Source organism: Plectropomus leopardus, chromosome 3 (genome assembly GCF_008729295.1).
Source record: "Plectropomus leopardus isolate mb chromosome 3, YSFRI_Pleo_2.0, whole genome shotgun sequence".
NCBI lineage: Eukaryota > Metazoa > Chordata > Actinopteri > Perciformes > Serranidae > Plectropomus > Plectropomus leopardus.
This window is the reverse complement of record NC_056465.1, coordinates 11,896,285-11,912,206: the sequence shown is the minus strand read 5'-3', so window position 1 is coordinate 11,912,206 and position 15,922 is coordinate 11,896,285. Positions and strand designations below refer to the sequence as shown.

Sequence of the window (15,922 nt, the reverse complement as noted above, 5' to 3'; positions counted from 1 at the left end):
CCCAAACCCCAGAGCAGGTACTAAATTATGTGCAAAGACAAGGTCAATGATGAACTGTGCCTTTTAATCCTGCAATCACAAATGAAATGTATGTGCCTGTGAAGTGACAAACAGCAGAAAAACAATAAGGATGCCAGGCGCTATAACCTTATTTCTAATGAATTATGACTTAATTAATATCATATCAATCAATCAAGACTGACTGCAAACCTTATGGAAGAGCTTGCACAGATATAAACTGCATTTTCCCCCTTAGAGACAGAATGGGTTAAACCACTTCTGCTCCATAAAAAATAAGAAAGAAACAAAAAGCCTGCAGCTCCTCGGCTGATATCACAATCACAGTGGTTTTTATTTATTGGAGCTGTCACACCCCGTGTCATGTGCTGCGGTTCCCCACGGGGACCCACGGCGGCGCGGAGGTCGATCCACCGACTTGCTGTCCCCTCCCATCGGCGTCCCCTGCCGCCGTGCGCGGCCACACCTGCATTAAACGGGGAAAGTCCGTCCGGTGGAGAGGGAGAGAGACTGAGAGGCTTCAGAGGCGCGGAGGCAGGAAGCAGAGCACCTCCAGCAGCTCCCATCGCATGACTGTGGACACTTAGATCCGAGAAGGTTGAAGGTGTGAAGGCACGCGATGACTGGTGGGACTGAGACTTTGCAACCGTGGAGAATACGGGAAGGGGAATTAGGACTAAAGACGAAAAAGGACCGGAACGATACGGAATAGAGGAGACCGAGTGAGCAGCGGAGCGCACAGGTAAGATTGGCTTCTAATAAAGTCAATACAGGAAGACGGGAACTGCCCCGTTACAACTTTTTCTAATCAAACACATTTTCTTTTTATTTCTCAGCTTTCTTTTTTTCGTTTTTAACTTGTTTGTGGGTGCTAAATTATTCACGTTTCCCCTTATTCCCTAACGAAAACAATCATAATGAACAAAATTAAATAATATAATGTTCATTATTGTTAAAACTCCATTATTAAGCAATCTATATTTGACCATTGACCATCTAATTTGCTAAAAACAGTGTTAATTGCTCGATCATTTATTTTACCCCCGTAGTCAAAGGCAAACGGTAATGATTTTACAAAGATTTGATCTTATTTAATTTTATTGAATTCAATCATTTTTATTCTGCTTAATTTTTGTATTTCTATACTATATTTCTTTTATTATAGACTGTATATTTATTTTTAATGTTGCAGATTAAGTTTTCTTGATTTGTTTTTTTTCCTCCAATGTCTCATCCCATAATAATGCATCTTCAAAGTCATTTTCAGTTTTGAGATGAGAAGCAAGCTCTTTTGTGTTTGAGAACTTCCTGGAAGGCTTATAGAGTAAACATTGATAAAACTGTCAAACACAAAAAGCCATAATTTCCAATTTCCAATCATTCACTATTTAACTTGCTACTGAATATTAAATAATTACAACTTATACATTAGCAGACAAGACTGTGGATTCAGAAGCATCAGCCTCTAAACAGACCTTTTCTTAATGTATTAACTGTCACTTCTAAGACAGAAATATATGTATTACAGGAGTTTGGGTGATGATGAAACTTTTTTCCCAATAGCAGTAATGTTCGTTAGTTCTGGACTTTCACGAACAATGAATCACCAATTTAGTTTCCATTAAAAACAAGGAAGTAAAACATGTTGACATTATCACACCCTGACCTTTGCACCAGCAGGATGGCCCACAGTTATCAAGTGCACATAAAGGCTAGTGTGAAGCACTGTAAATGCATGGGGCCACTGTCATAAGCTCTGAGGTCAGTTTTGCTGCATTGTGGAAAATTCATAAACCACAGATAGAGGAAGTGTTGTCGATGCTGTATTCAAGTTATTGTCACTGAAACAGATCAATATACTGTCCACGCATGACCCCCTGTGCCACCTTGCTCCCATAGATCTGTTGTAACTAATTGAAAGACCAAAGATTAATCTTTACATAGGCATTTTATATTGGTCACGTTGTCACTGTTTTACAACAACAAATACTTTACAGATCTATTACCTAAAAACAAGTCAGGCTGACAACATGTGATAGACCTCATTAGAAAAGAGCCTGGAGTCAACATAGAGCGCTGGATGAAAGAGCGGGAGGAGTGTGAGTGTGTCTGAGGATGACCAGGCAGAGTGGAGGAGCTATATGAGAGCTCTGTATAGGTGAGGTGTGCGTTTCGGGCTGTGTGTGTGTGTGTGTGTGTGTGTGTGTGTGTGTGTGTGTGTGTGTGTGTGTGTGACATGGATGCCAGACAAAGAATGGAGCAGAGAGTAGGGCAGAATCTTAAATATCCCCAAGAGGCATTTTGTTTCACAGTCAGCAGATACACAAAGTCAGGCATGTAGTGTGTCGTCAATAGCAGCTGTACCGACTGTCCACCTCAGTCCCTGCACATAAAATACATCCACCTATCAGCATAATCAATTCATTTCAGCCAATTCCAAAAAGTGAGAGTTGGTGAATGATTATATAGATATTTTTGTGTATTTTTGTGTTGAGGAAAGTCATTCTCTCATTCAAAATAACTTAATGCTGCACTAATGCAAAATCATTCATTACAAGACTTGCTTTGTAAGGCTCTCCTGTGCTTAAAAATCAGCAATAATATATTAACCATTCCATGCTGATGTTGAGCAGGTATAATTTTCACTTTCTTAGTTTAGCTTGTGAGCATGCTAACTCTTACTTATTAGCACCAAACATTAAGCAGCCTACAGCCAAGGCTGATGGGAAAGTTTGTAGTTTTGCAGGAATTTGGAAAAACTATTTCTAGTCAGGACTAGTTGCTGGGCAACCTGGAAGGTGCAGGTCTAGGACAAGTAACTGTCTGGCACATAAACCCTGTAAAATAGGACATTGTTTTCGCACCTCGTTTTTTTGCACCGATTAAACAAATTAGATATAAAGTGTTAATTACTGAGCTTTAGAGGTTGCTGGCACACAGATTTTGTTACCTTTGCACAGAGCCAAGCTTTTTGTTTCCAACAGGCCCCTGGAAAAGCAGCTCAGTCTTGCAGACATTTTTTAGTGGCCACTTACAGTACTGCAGCAAAAAATCTCCTGCAGTCCAAAAAGCATTTTTTTCTAATAGGCTAGAGGACAAGTCTGTAAAACCGTTGACAGGACACCTCGAACTGAAAACAAGGTCAATTATGAACCTGTCTATTGTGATTTTTTTTAACCATGGTGGTTTTAAATTTGTAAAACTTTCTTCACGCTCAGAAAAGCTGTGTCAATGCAATGTTAAGTCAATAAGTTGAGTGGGAACTTGCATGCAGGGCCAGTAAGAAAAACGTTACTATGCATATTCAGTGGGCCTCATACTGCAGAAGTAAACCCAAAAACTAGAAACTTTTATTGGTGTATGTGCTAAACGAGCAGCTCCATTGGAATGACTAGGCGCCATCTTGGCATCCGGCATCCAGGTGTTATCATAAATCTATGGTTTCCATCCCTTGTACGAAGCTATGTTTATTAGCTGTGTGGCTGTGTAGCGTACAACCATGAAGGTGGTATCATCTTCTCATCCAACTCTCTGCAAGAAAGTAAATAAATGTATTTCCCAAAGCTGAAAATATTGTACCATACCACCAGTTTCTCGACCTAAATCATGAGGTGCTGCTGCAGTATACAGATGTCACTTCAGCTAGTCAACAAATAAGACAGACAATCAGACTCTGAGCCAGCCATCTCATTCATTACAATCATTATCATCAGACAGCCGATATTACATTAGAATATGCTGAATATCAACCCCGCCCCCACGGGGGGGGGGGGGGGAAAAAAAAAAAAAAAAAAAAACAAAGACTGAGGAACAAAAAGAAAAGAGAGGGCTGCCTCTTTCCCATCGTCAGCAGGAGTAAAGCAGAAGGGGACCAGCATGTTAATTGGTGATTTGATTAGTGTTTTAATATTGCAGCTGTGCACGACAGAGAAGAGCAATAGACTGCCCAGAGGTTTCTCTTTCCTTTTTTTAAAAAAATCAACAGTCACTCCTCTGATGGAGGCACCGACACAGCTTAGTCATTATGCATGTCATTCTTCTAATTTCCTCCAACTTCTAAAGAAGGAAATCATCATTTCTGTGCTCTGGTTTGGTAATGGAGACTATTTGACGGAAGCAGTAATATTCAAGTCATTTTGAGTCTGGCCCAGCATTTAAGAGCCCCATTTGGCTCCTGCTGTAGTAAAGGGACTGAATGGGGCCCACAGCCTGTGCTAAACTGAACAAGACTGGGCTGGGCTACAGTTTTGTCAACAGCAGTGTTCACCACCACTGAGAGGAGGAAGCTCCATTTAAAAAGGGGGAAGTGCCATATGCTGTATTAGATAACAGATTGGGAATGTGTTCTGTGCATTTTTATGAATCCTGTTTGGGTCTGTATTGATAATGTGTGTTTTGTTGGGGGTTAACAATACTGAGGTTGATGAATAGGCAGATTTGTAATGCTGGGAATGATGAGGAGTAGATAAAAGATCATTCACAATCATTCTGACCCCCCCCCCCAGCATGAAAACAGGTGCAGCATGGTGTGTATGTGCTTGCATGCAGTGTGCCACATGGGCTTTGAGTCAGGCAGCATTACCTGGAGCCAGAGGGGGATCTGTGGCAAAGACAAGTAATCCCCCCGACCCCTTGCACACATCTCTCTCTCCGACACCAAAACGCCAGAGCAGACAGCAGACTGGAGAGAGATAAGAAGTTAGCCAGATAAAGGAGCATTGGTAGTGAGACAGAGGAGGAGAGGCGAGAGGTAGAACAAAGTAAGGAAGGTGTGGAAGGCTGGAGAGATAAGGAAGGATCGGAGGGAAAACAGATGGAGATGAGTGTGTTTGTGTGTGGATAAGGTGCCGGGAGGGCAGGTCTTGGCTAGCCATACCAGTCGGGGTGATGCTGTGCCATAAGCTGAGAAATGAGCTCGCTCAGAAAGGGTGGAATTAAACCATCTGAGAGGAGCCAGAGAGGCAGAGGGAGAATTGAAACAGGAGGGGTCTGTTTAAAGTCTCCAGAAATGTCAATGACTGTTAAGACAAAGAGCCTACAGCCAAGAGAGTGTCCAGCATGCTAACAATGACGTTGCAGGTGCAGGTGTGATACTTTTATCTCATTAACTACTTAGCGTGTTAGCATGCTAACACCTGCTAATTAGCACCAAACAAAGTACAGCTGAGGCTGATGGGAATGTCATTAGTTTAGATTTGGTCATAAAAAAAGGTGAAAAAAAAGCTAATAGTAACCTAGTGCAGACACTCAGTGAAAAGTGGGGGGACATGACTGTTTGAACCAAATTTCTTGGCAATCATTTCATAGTTGTCTACACATTTCGCTCAAAACTATAATAACAACCTCACTGTGACACTAAAGGAAAAGTAAGGGAATTACTGAATCCATTATGTTATAGCCTTTTCAGACCATGAATATCTGCATAATATTTGTTCCAATAAGCAGATGCTGAGATATTTTACAGAATAAATTTAAAACTTTGACCTGCTGATGGCTATAGATGAAAAGTCAGGGGGACACTAGAATCATTAAGACACATCCTCTTGGTACCACGAATGTCTTTACCAGTTTTTTTGGCAATCATTCCTTAGTTGTCTTCACATTTCACTCAAAACCACAAATGTCACCAAAATGGCACCAGACAAAAAGTCAGGGGGTTACCAAAGTCATTATGTTACATCCTCTGTGGACCATAAATATCTGCATGAAATTTTGCGTCAAGCCATTTAGTAGATATTGAGATATCTTACTGAAAAATTGAAAACTTTGAAAAAAAGTAGATGAAAAGTCAGGGATCACAAAAGAAATTAGGGATCATCCTCCGGGGACCATTAATATCTGGGCAACATTTTGAGTCAGTCTGTTGAGTAGATGTTGATATTTTACTATACAACAAGTAGTTCTGACCAAGCAATCTGATTGGTCTACAAGACTTTTAGAACAGGCTCAAATATGCATTACAGCACACCTGCCTCAGCACTAAAAAGATTACTCTGCCATTTCTGAACCATTGCTCCAGAAGACATGAAATTAGTACCGCAGTAATGCAGCAGTACCTATAATATCATTGCCACTATATTAATAAGGGAAAGTATGTACTTGTAAATACAGCTTAACAAATGAAAAGTACCAGCCACCTCACTAATGGTTTAAACTATAAACTAACACAAAGATGACATTATTCAGCATAAACCACCATGTTCTGCACAGGTAAACACTGACAAAAAAGTGACATTTGTATGTATGACCAGAAAACAGCAAACTTATCCGCAAACTAAAAACCACTCAGTCCAAATCTAGGCATGATGGGAAATATAGGCTAAGTGACTGGGTCTGCAGTGAAACGTGAAAGGCTAAACGGCATCAAGAAGCAGAAGATTTTGCTAAATAACAACATTTTATAAATTTAGACCATGATGATACCTCCATCTTTTTTCATTAATTTTGACTTTTGGTCTTTACCTTGCTCTTGAGTTATTGGAAATAAAGTTTGCAGGTTAAATCGCAAAATCTGTAAATGGAAAATGTTTTATTTGTCTGCAGATGTCTTAGTTGTAACACAGAACTGAGCAGGCTAAGCATTTCTGTGTCTATATCTGCTGTATATCTTCTGTATAGCTGCTTGCTAACCAGTATTGCCATTTTTAAAGCCACACTGCTGTGGTTAAGTGGCTCTAATTTTGACAGGGTTTGTAATGCAGAAGATACAATAAAAGACTAATCGTATTTCAGTTCTTAAACATTAAGCATCATTGAGATTTCAACAAAGTGATGCAATTGCTGTCGGAGGAATATAAGCTGTAACTCATTAGCAGAACGAGCGCTAAACTGAGCCATAGCGGTGAGTTTACAGTACTGTTTACTCAGCTGATGTAAAGGTCTTTCTTTCTCTCTGTCTGTCTTAGGTTGTCCCTTGTGATTCCTGACAGAGTGAGGACAGTTACACTGACTCGGCCATTGTCTCCTCACTGTTTCTGGACAGAGTGAGGCTCCCTGGGTGCCTCAGCTGTCCATTGTGACCATAGAGAAAAAAGAAAGATCCAGCTTGTCTGCATAAAGACCTATTCAGCATCATTTCGCTTTGCCAGGCGCATTTGCAACCTCAAGAACAGCAGTAAAGCCTCAGCACTATCCCTAGCCCCGAGCCCTCCATCCTCCGTCCCTCCTACTCTAACCCCCTTATCCCTATCCCGCTCCCTCAGCCCCTTCCCTCTCTTCAGCCCCAGCTTCAGCCTCAGCCTTTGCCCCATTTGGAGTCCCAGATGACAGCTCAGAAACATCCGTTACCCTCCTACTCTACACGAGCCTTCTTTCCTCTCCCTCCAGCCCCCGTGGCGCTTGGCACCAATGCCCATCACATAGACAGATGGAGCCAACCCTGACCCCTCTCCTTGCTCGTGGGGACGCCAAGAGAATCAACGCCTGACTAGAGGAGAGGGGGAGTTTGCGAGTGTGTGTGGAGAGGGGGGAGACAGGAAGGGGAGGGGAGGAGAGTATTGCTTTGTCACCACGGTAACACATCGCCCAGTCTTCCATGGACTCCCCTTCGGCCCAACCCTTCGGCCTTCGGATAAAAACGCACACAGCAGGAAATTCAGCAGCAGGACCAGAAGGACCCCCCCCCCAATTGTGCCTGACATATTTTGCTTTGATTATTTGGCAGAGATAACTTGTTCTATGTTCATGTGGAGAGAAGATGCCAACATTTGAAAGAAACAGGAAACCACAAGAAGACTAATGTAAAAACGCTAAAGGAAAGCCCGCTCCTCAGTCTAAAGTGTTGCTTGCATATTTCTGAACACCGCACAAGTTTCATTGAGCCCCACACTTCCTTTCCCCTCTGGCCTCTGTGATCTAAACAAATTACAGTAAGAAAATCTGCAGTCGCTTGGCAAAAATATTGCCATTTTTACTGGCAAACCAACACATGGGAGGGATTTTTTTTTTACAGTAAGAAAGACACTTTATAAATTTTGCCTCCCACACTTGAATAAAGCTGGAGAAGTTTTTCCCTGACAGCAAAAACAAAATACTGGTGGGCCAGAGCTTCCTTCAGTGTGCATGTACGCATGTCTTTATCTAAGCAGTAGCATCATGCATTACACCTTCTTTAAATGGACCAACATTGACTTCATGTCAAGGCATTTGCAGTTTAATTCTCATGACTAAACATTCCACCTGAGTCCCTGCAATTTTTTACAAGAAGCAAGATTTTGGCTTTTCCTCTGTTGCTGGATTTTGTTGCCGTTTTCTAACATCCTCTGCTGACCGGCATTCTGATTAGCATATAATGCCAGACTACCAATTTCAAAAGAACTACGCATCAACAATAAAACAAGACACTAATGGCCGGTGAAATGAATTCAGCAGGCTGACATAACAGAGGGGGGAATACCTGAGTCCCAGTGCTTCCCAGGTAATTGGAGTGCAGTATGGTGTTTTTTTTCCTCCAAAGCACAGCTTCTCTGGTGACCTTGCAGGCTGAAAACCTAGAGGAGGCAGAAACAGAAAGAGAAAAGACGTCCAAGGTTTACGATTATCTTTGGGATTTTTCATCATTACTCTTGGCGAATTAGCATAACAGAGAGTGTTTGGACCGTTGTCTTCAGTCATTTTTGCTTCGTCTGCAGGACTGAGCATCCGGCACACACAAATTATTCCTGTCAATTTAAAGAAATCCATTTAGAATTTTCTTCAGAGGGAGCCTCTGTTTTAATTCAATTGTAATACTGATCACTGGTGCAGCTCCTCATGGCCTCTGTGAGATACTTCAGACAGTGAAATACGCTGATATAACGGTCGGTTTTTGATGAATAAGTTACCGTCACATTCATTTGGGTTGTCAATCCAAATTCCTGAATTGGGCCAAATGAAATGAAGTGGATCATCTTAATGCTATTTTTCATCTTATTCATTTTTACAGTCGGTATTTTATGAATATGCAAAGAGCATTGTGGGAGTTGTGTGAAAATTCACAGCTACAGTGTGAAGATTCATTGCTAGACAAAATGCACAGGAGGTTTTTAGTACACAGGTGAAGTGGAGTGAGATGTTTCACTCCTGGCTAAAAGCACCTATACAACAATTGAGCAGGTTTATTGTGCAATGAGTCTAAGAAAATCTCATTTGCGATCTTTGTCAGACTATGATAGCAGTTTGAGATGTGTCGGATTGTGCTATGAATGCACGGTGAATCATAGTGCTACAATGTAACTGCCGTTACAGCTTTACAAAGTTTTCATCTTTGCCAGAACCAACGTCTTTCCAGTCTAAGTCCTCTTTTTTTTTTAGAGGTTTCTCACAGCTCCAACTTGTCCACCTTAAAGATCCCCTATTGTAAAAATCTGATTTCCGCGTCTTTCTTATTTTAAAAGGTAGAGGTGCTACACTGACTACAAGTCATAAAAGTATAAAAACACTCAATCCACAGAGAAATGCGCACAGCCAGTATTCTGAAACTGTGCCTTTTAATGAGCTGTCAGGACTTCCATGAAGTTGTGATGTTGCAAGTAACCTATATAAAGGTAAAAACTGCTGCTGCAGTCCTGCTACAGCAATTTCCTGGATGCAATGATGGTGCAAAGATGCAGAGATCGCAGATGTGAAAGATCTGTAAACACTGACCAATCAGAGCAGACTGGGAGCCAGGCACAAACATGGAGCATTTCAGACAGATAAATTCAGTACCTGAAAAATAATGTGGTTTTTTTTAACATTAAATTGTGTAAACATGTTTTAGTGGAAAGCCAAAACACAAGTATGAACCTGAAAATGAGAATTATATGGAGCATTTAAAGTGGGATCTCGGACCGCTATTTTTGATTCATGATCAAAGATTTTATCAGGTTTCTTTCATGATAGTCAACTCCAAAATTACAGTGTCAACGGACCTTTAGCAACTTTAACTGCAGATGATGAGAACACTGTGGTAGGCCTACCTTGGATAAACTGAGTCATGTGGAGTTGTGTAAATTGTTTGTGCCTCTGTACCTGTTTTCTTGTACTTAAAAGGAGGCCAGTGGAGAGTGAAGCAGTGAGTCAGTGCTTTTGTAAAGATATTTACGAGGCCAATATGACACGGCTGATATGACAGTCTAGAGGTCATATAAGTGATAAAAGAGGAAAGGCAGACACAGTCCAGCGGGTTCTGTAAGTGTACGTGTCTACAGGGATCACAGTGTGAAAAACACAACATGGGGTAAGATATACTAGTGTCGTTAGGGGTTCGATTTCATCTTATGATCTTTGTTGCATGCCATCGCCTCTCGCTCCATCACCCGTTGGTGTCCCTGCCTCACTTTACTGTGAGCTGTCTAACGAATCAGAAAATAATCTTTCATACACTTGTACTGTATGAAGGGAGGTGATATTTTCAAAACTTTAATAGGATAAGGGGCGGATAGAGCTGGAGTATCACATTATATTGTTTTTGTCACCTTAACACCTTTTGCGCCACAACCACAGACACACACACACACACAAAAACACATACAGACACACACCTCAATTACTGTGCTATTTCTGTGTTGCTACCTGTCAGTGACACTGAGCTCAAACCAGCTGGGATTAATTAGTGACTCCACACACACACACATACACACACACACACACACACGCACGCACACACACACACACATACAAATACACCCTCATCTCTGTCTTTCTGTGAAATATACACAAGCACATCATAAGAGAATAAATACACACACCTAACTACTCATTTACAATTGCACCCCTGCTTACCAAACACACACACACACACACACCCACATACACACTACCATCCATCAAATACAGGATGTGTAAAGCTTCCAGAACAGCATGTTGCCAATAAACAGCCCTCCTTCTCTGCTGTAATTACTTCACTCTTCATTTCACACCTTGTGTATGCATCTTATATCTCCCCATGTCACCGTGTTACGGCTCTGCCCCAGCACAAGGCGATACCTGTCCACACTAATAAGAAATGTGATCTTGCATTTAGCTTTTAGTCTTTTCTAAACAGGCTGAATAAATAAATCTGACTGGAATTTGTTTTTGTCGCTGCATTTAAACTGCTTTCTAGAGGTGAGAAAAAAACAGGGAAATTCTAATCTAAATGTGAGAACATGTTCTTGTTCTCCAGATTGACATGTACTTTTTTTTTTTTTGGTGGTGGTGGTGTTCGGGGGGCATGGGGGGTTGTGTTAGCAAAATCTATGGCCGGCGAGGACAAGCTGTAAGTCCGGTCAGCCTGTGTCGGGGCCGTGTGGGTCTGTGCCGTGCACTGCTGACTTTGATAGAAATAAAGCTGCTGACAGGTTTTAAAAGACAAGCTGTCGAAAGCCATAACCTTGAGGATGATTGTTTGTGTTTGTGCATGTGTTTGCTGTGTGATTGTGTTATGGGGGTGTGATGAGGTTACAAACTACAGTAGAGATTAGATATGCTGAGGTAAGGTAACAAATGACAGAAGAGCGAAAGGGAATAACACAAATATATTACAAAATATTCAAAATGTATCTTTAATAAACATTTTACAGATATGTGGTAAAAAGACAGATAGACAGAAATACAGACAGATAGATAGATAGATAGATAGAAAGATCGAAAGAGATAGATAAGAAAAGTGAGAAAAGAAGATAATCTGGATTTAAGGTACTAGAGTTCAAATGGGAGGGCTCATTGAGCAAGAAAGTGTGGGGGGATGTGTTTGGAAGGAATAGAAAGAAAATTTACATTTGTGCATTAGCTTTTTGATCGTGTGTGTGTGTGTGTGTGTGTGTGTGTGTGTCTATGTGTGTGTATGAGCATTGTTTATTCTATCGGCAGCTGATGCTTGTTTTATCCAGCCACCTCTGTAGTGGTAACTCATTAGCATAGTGATAATGAGAGATAGGAAAGGTTGCAAGTGTCAGCACACCAAGTTTTTTGCACAGTCAAAACAGCAAGTTTGGATGTTCAGAGAAACTGTTTGTGTGTGTCTGGATTATTATCCACCACATACAGCAAAGAAGCACAAACTTCGAGTTTCAATTTGTAACTTGACACCAAGCTGAATATTTCTTCTGCAAGTCTTACCAAACATAGGGTGTGGTCAGAGGGATGCTCTATTGCCCCTGTTATTACACCTGAGCCATGCAAAGGTGTGCTGAACAACCCCAGAGGGTGCACCACTACATGACTAAAATTAAGAACTTAAACCACCAATGTTAGCACTAACAGGATTTTTTCCTGGTATGAAGTTACTTTTTAACTCGGCTTTCAAAGATCAGATCTTGTTAAAGTTCCATGTCTTTGCTCTCAGCTTGACACAACCGAAACTGTCTGTGTTGTGCTGTGTTTAGGAATGATGGACAGGAAGCCTGAATCTCTCTCTCTTACCCCTTTTCCATCAACAAGATATGGGTTTCGTTTTGGTTCCTGCACCAGTCAGATCATTTTGACCGAAAATAAATTTGTTCAGAGCAGGAAAAGCTGGTTCTCAATTGGAACCCCCCCAAAAAGCAGCTTTTTCTTAACCTGAAGTGAGAGCAATGAGGATATAATGGGGAGTGTAATATTCTAAAGATAGGAGAAGATGTCGATGGCAACAGTAGCCCAGTATTGAGTCCTACAACCTGGAAATTAATTAGGATTTCAGTATCTCTGGTTCCCTGGTCTCAAAGCCAATGGGTTTTGTGAATAGTTTTTTGGTTAGATGCCTGAAATAAGGTCTGTGGTCAACAGATACTTAAAGAGACTTTCAGGTTTTGCTCCACAACATAAAATATCTCAGTAAATATCCTACTTGCGAACTTTGAAGCTTTTATGTGTTCCAAAAAATGTGGTTGCTAACAAGTGGCTAAATGACACATCTAGCAGTGCTGGTTTTACAGCCTTGTAGTGGCGGCAACAAGACTGTAGTGTAGGTCATCTTTGCCTGAAAATAGTTTGTTACATCTGGCGATTACATTAAGGCTTCAAAAATCCTGAAAATGGTGTTCATTTGTGAAGATAATCTTACTGAACAAAGCATGTGGTAAACGTTTGTTTACCACAGAGTATAGTTTCTGCAATGATCCAAAATCCAATGGAAAAATCCCATAGGCTTTTTGACATGAAAACCAGGGCGACGTTAGCTTCCGGGTTGGCCTACAGGAAAAAATCATCCTTGGGGCACTGTATTGTGCAACACCCTCCATATATACAATATATACATTCTATTGTAACATTTCTTAATGGCATTTCAGTAAGTCACAACACTGGCATGTTCACACACTGGACACGATATGGACAGTGATGTTGAAACTTCTGTAATGAAGCAGCAAAGACCCACAGCTATCAGTAGCTGAAAGAAAACACATTAGTAACTGCTATGGCAAGTAGAATTACACACTGCACCCAACCCTGATACATTTCCATTTATCTTCTCTTTCAGGCAAATGCTACACCCTCCAAAACCACACTGGAGATTCTCGGGATGTCTGGATTCTTTGCTTTGGATGTTGAAGCTGTAAGGAGGGTTCTGATTTACCGCTGTATCCAGTTATTGTGAGCTGTTAGTATTTCCATTCAAACAGGACCAAGAGACCTGAACTGATGTTGTGGAACTTTTGAACAGAGGCCAGGGCAACTAAAACCACAATACACTGAGCTCAGTCAAGTGTTTTAGTACATTTGGTGCATTACTTTCATATCTTCTGCATGTTTGCCACCAACCCAAGCTACCTTTGCAATTTTTGGGATAATATACATGAAATCACGTAAAACTGACACACTCATGGTGGCTGCTAAGGACTGAAAGGATTATCAGGTGGATTCTGTCTTCTCTGTTGTGGTGGCGACCTTATTCAACAGGCTGGGAGTGGCATCAAGATGCCTGAACTGGAAAACTTTGCCCCCCTGAGGGGTCAGAGAGGCCCTGAGCTGGGCCTAAATGGTCCAGCAGACCCACTTCGGATTCAGCACAGCATCCTGGAGGAGCAGGTGGAGTTGTGGTGGTTCAGAGATCCTGGGAAGTCTCTGCTTTGCTACTGCGTGGCCGTACTTCTTATCCTGGGCTGCGGGCTGGGTGGCGTTGGTCTTCTCTCCACCACCACCAGTGTCTCGAGTGAATGGCGGCTGGGTGCAGGCACAGCCCTCTGCCTGCTGGCTCTAGGGGTCCTGCTCAAACAACTGCTCAGCTCAGCAGTGCAAGACATGAACTGCGTTCGAAGCCGACAGCGGATCAACATGTTAAAAAGCGGTGGCTTATCGGACCTCCTTGTGGTTTTGATAACCGGGCTGTCACTGGTGATTTGCGGAGGAGTACTATTACGTTTAGCCCTGGCGAACCACATGCCGAAGCCCGGCCAAGCCCTTAATGACATGTACATCTCTGGAGTGGTTTTGCTAGCTGGAGGCGGCGCTGCAGTGGTGGGCGTTGGGATATACTCTGTTGTGGTTGTCCTGCTTGAGAGGACAAGGCACGGAAGAAGGTTTGTGGATCGGGTTTTGAATATCTTCACTGTTTCTGGACATATGGACCGTCAGGCTCGCAGAGAAACTACCTCCAGTCTGGCTAACCTCATATGAGATGCAACACTAAGACTTTGTATTCATCTTATTCAGATTAAGATTCATGCTTCAGCTTTGTCAATCGATGATTGGACTGTGTATGAGGCAAAATTAGATGAATTTGTGATATCTGCTAAGTGAAGACATTCACAATCAAATCTCAGAGCACAGAGCAAGGGTGAATGGATTTCAGTGACACACTAAAGAATAATCAGATGGCTATGCTCACAATGCAGCTGAAAATGTATCAAGTCAAAAACATGTTCTTAAAATTTAACCAGGTACATATTCAGTTGTTGTGGCAAATACTTCACGAGTGATTTCTGAAGGCACTGAATCAGCATGGTATTCATGTTCTGTAAATCTTATTGCATTCACACAAGACAAACGTCAAAGTTTTGGTGCCTGTGGTAGTTTGGCAGAGGCAGGACATCAACACAAAAGCATTGTGAAAAACTCGAGTGGTATTTATGGAGATTCAGTAAAGTTAAAAGCACACATATTAGCTGGAACACATCCTAAACTGATAGGAGAAGTGTTGTTTCACAAACAGAAGTGAATCAATGTTTTTGATGTTATTGTTATCAGCTTGGTGCAGCAGTCTGCAATTGAACATGAAAGACTGTGGTGTGAGCATAGCCTACATTTAAATAGGTCATTTGGTTGATCTAAAGCTCTTCTCCACAAATGGTGTTTAAATAAAAATGTTTAGACTACACAGATGAAAAGACAGACACCCATCTTGTAGACGGTGACACAAGGTAGTGGATAAAGGGATTCTCTAAAAATGGGACTGTCGCATATTCAAGATAATGTATGTATAATAACCATGCATTCTGACACTGTGTCCTTGGGCCACACACCTGAACACCACCTGCTCAACTGCTATTATGATGTATTATGAATAAGAGCACTAGCTGAAAGGCTAAAGTGTAAATAGATACAGAATCTGTGATGGATGGGACATACATGAATTTTCTTTGTGATTCATGTGCAACCTTTCTGTCCATGTTCACATGGATATATGGAAACATTCAGATGACCAATTGAAGGGATTTAAGGATGCACAGTACATCAGTTTAATTATTATTTAACGTAATACATGCAGTAGGGCTGTGGTATTTGTGACAGAGCTTGTCGAAATTTCATTGTAACATTTGACTTCTTGTGCACATGATACAAGACAACATGATTGTTGGAGAATTACATCACAGCACTCAAGAATGTACGGATCATTTGTGTTTTTGTGCATCAACACAGTATTGTCATGACTTTTAATCTCGCAGCACTTTGTTTTTCTTAAACCTGCAGCCTATTTTTGATATTAACACGGTGTCTTTGTAAAGTTTAATGTCCATTCAGTGTGCTGACATCATAGAGAACCACA

The 15,922-nt window shown here is 41.4% G+C and overlaps 1 protein-coding gene across 1 annotated transcript; it reads left to right on the top strand.

Annotated features, from left to right (window-relative positions):
* Positions 1 to 522: 522 nt before the first annotated feature.
* LOC121961932 (transmembrane protein 125) lies at positions 523 to 15,922 on the top strand. The gene is made up of 3 exons (XM_042512054.1): positions 523 to 760; positions 6,924 to 8,434; positions 13,418 to 15,922. Exon 3 carries the CDS (start codon positions 13,855 to 13,857, stop codon positions 14,551 to 14,553), a length of 699 nt encoding a protein of 232 aa, XP_042367988.1. The 5' UTR covers positions 523 to 760; positions 6,924 to 8,434; positions 13,418 to 13,854; the 3' UTR covers positions 14,554 to 15,922.

Excerpts from the sequence above, each read along its gene's own strand:
- LOC121961932 (XM_042512054.1), top strand. The coding sequence starts at position 13,855 with ATGCCTGAACTGGAAAACTTTGCCCCCCTGAGGGGTCAGAGAGGCCCT.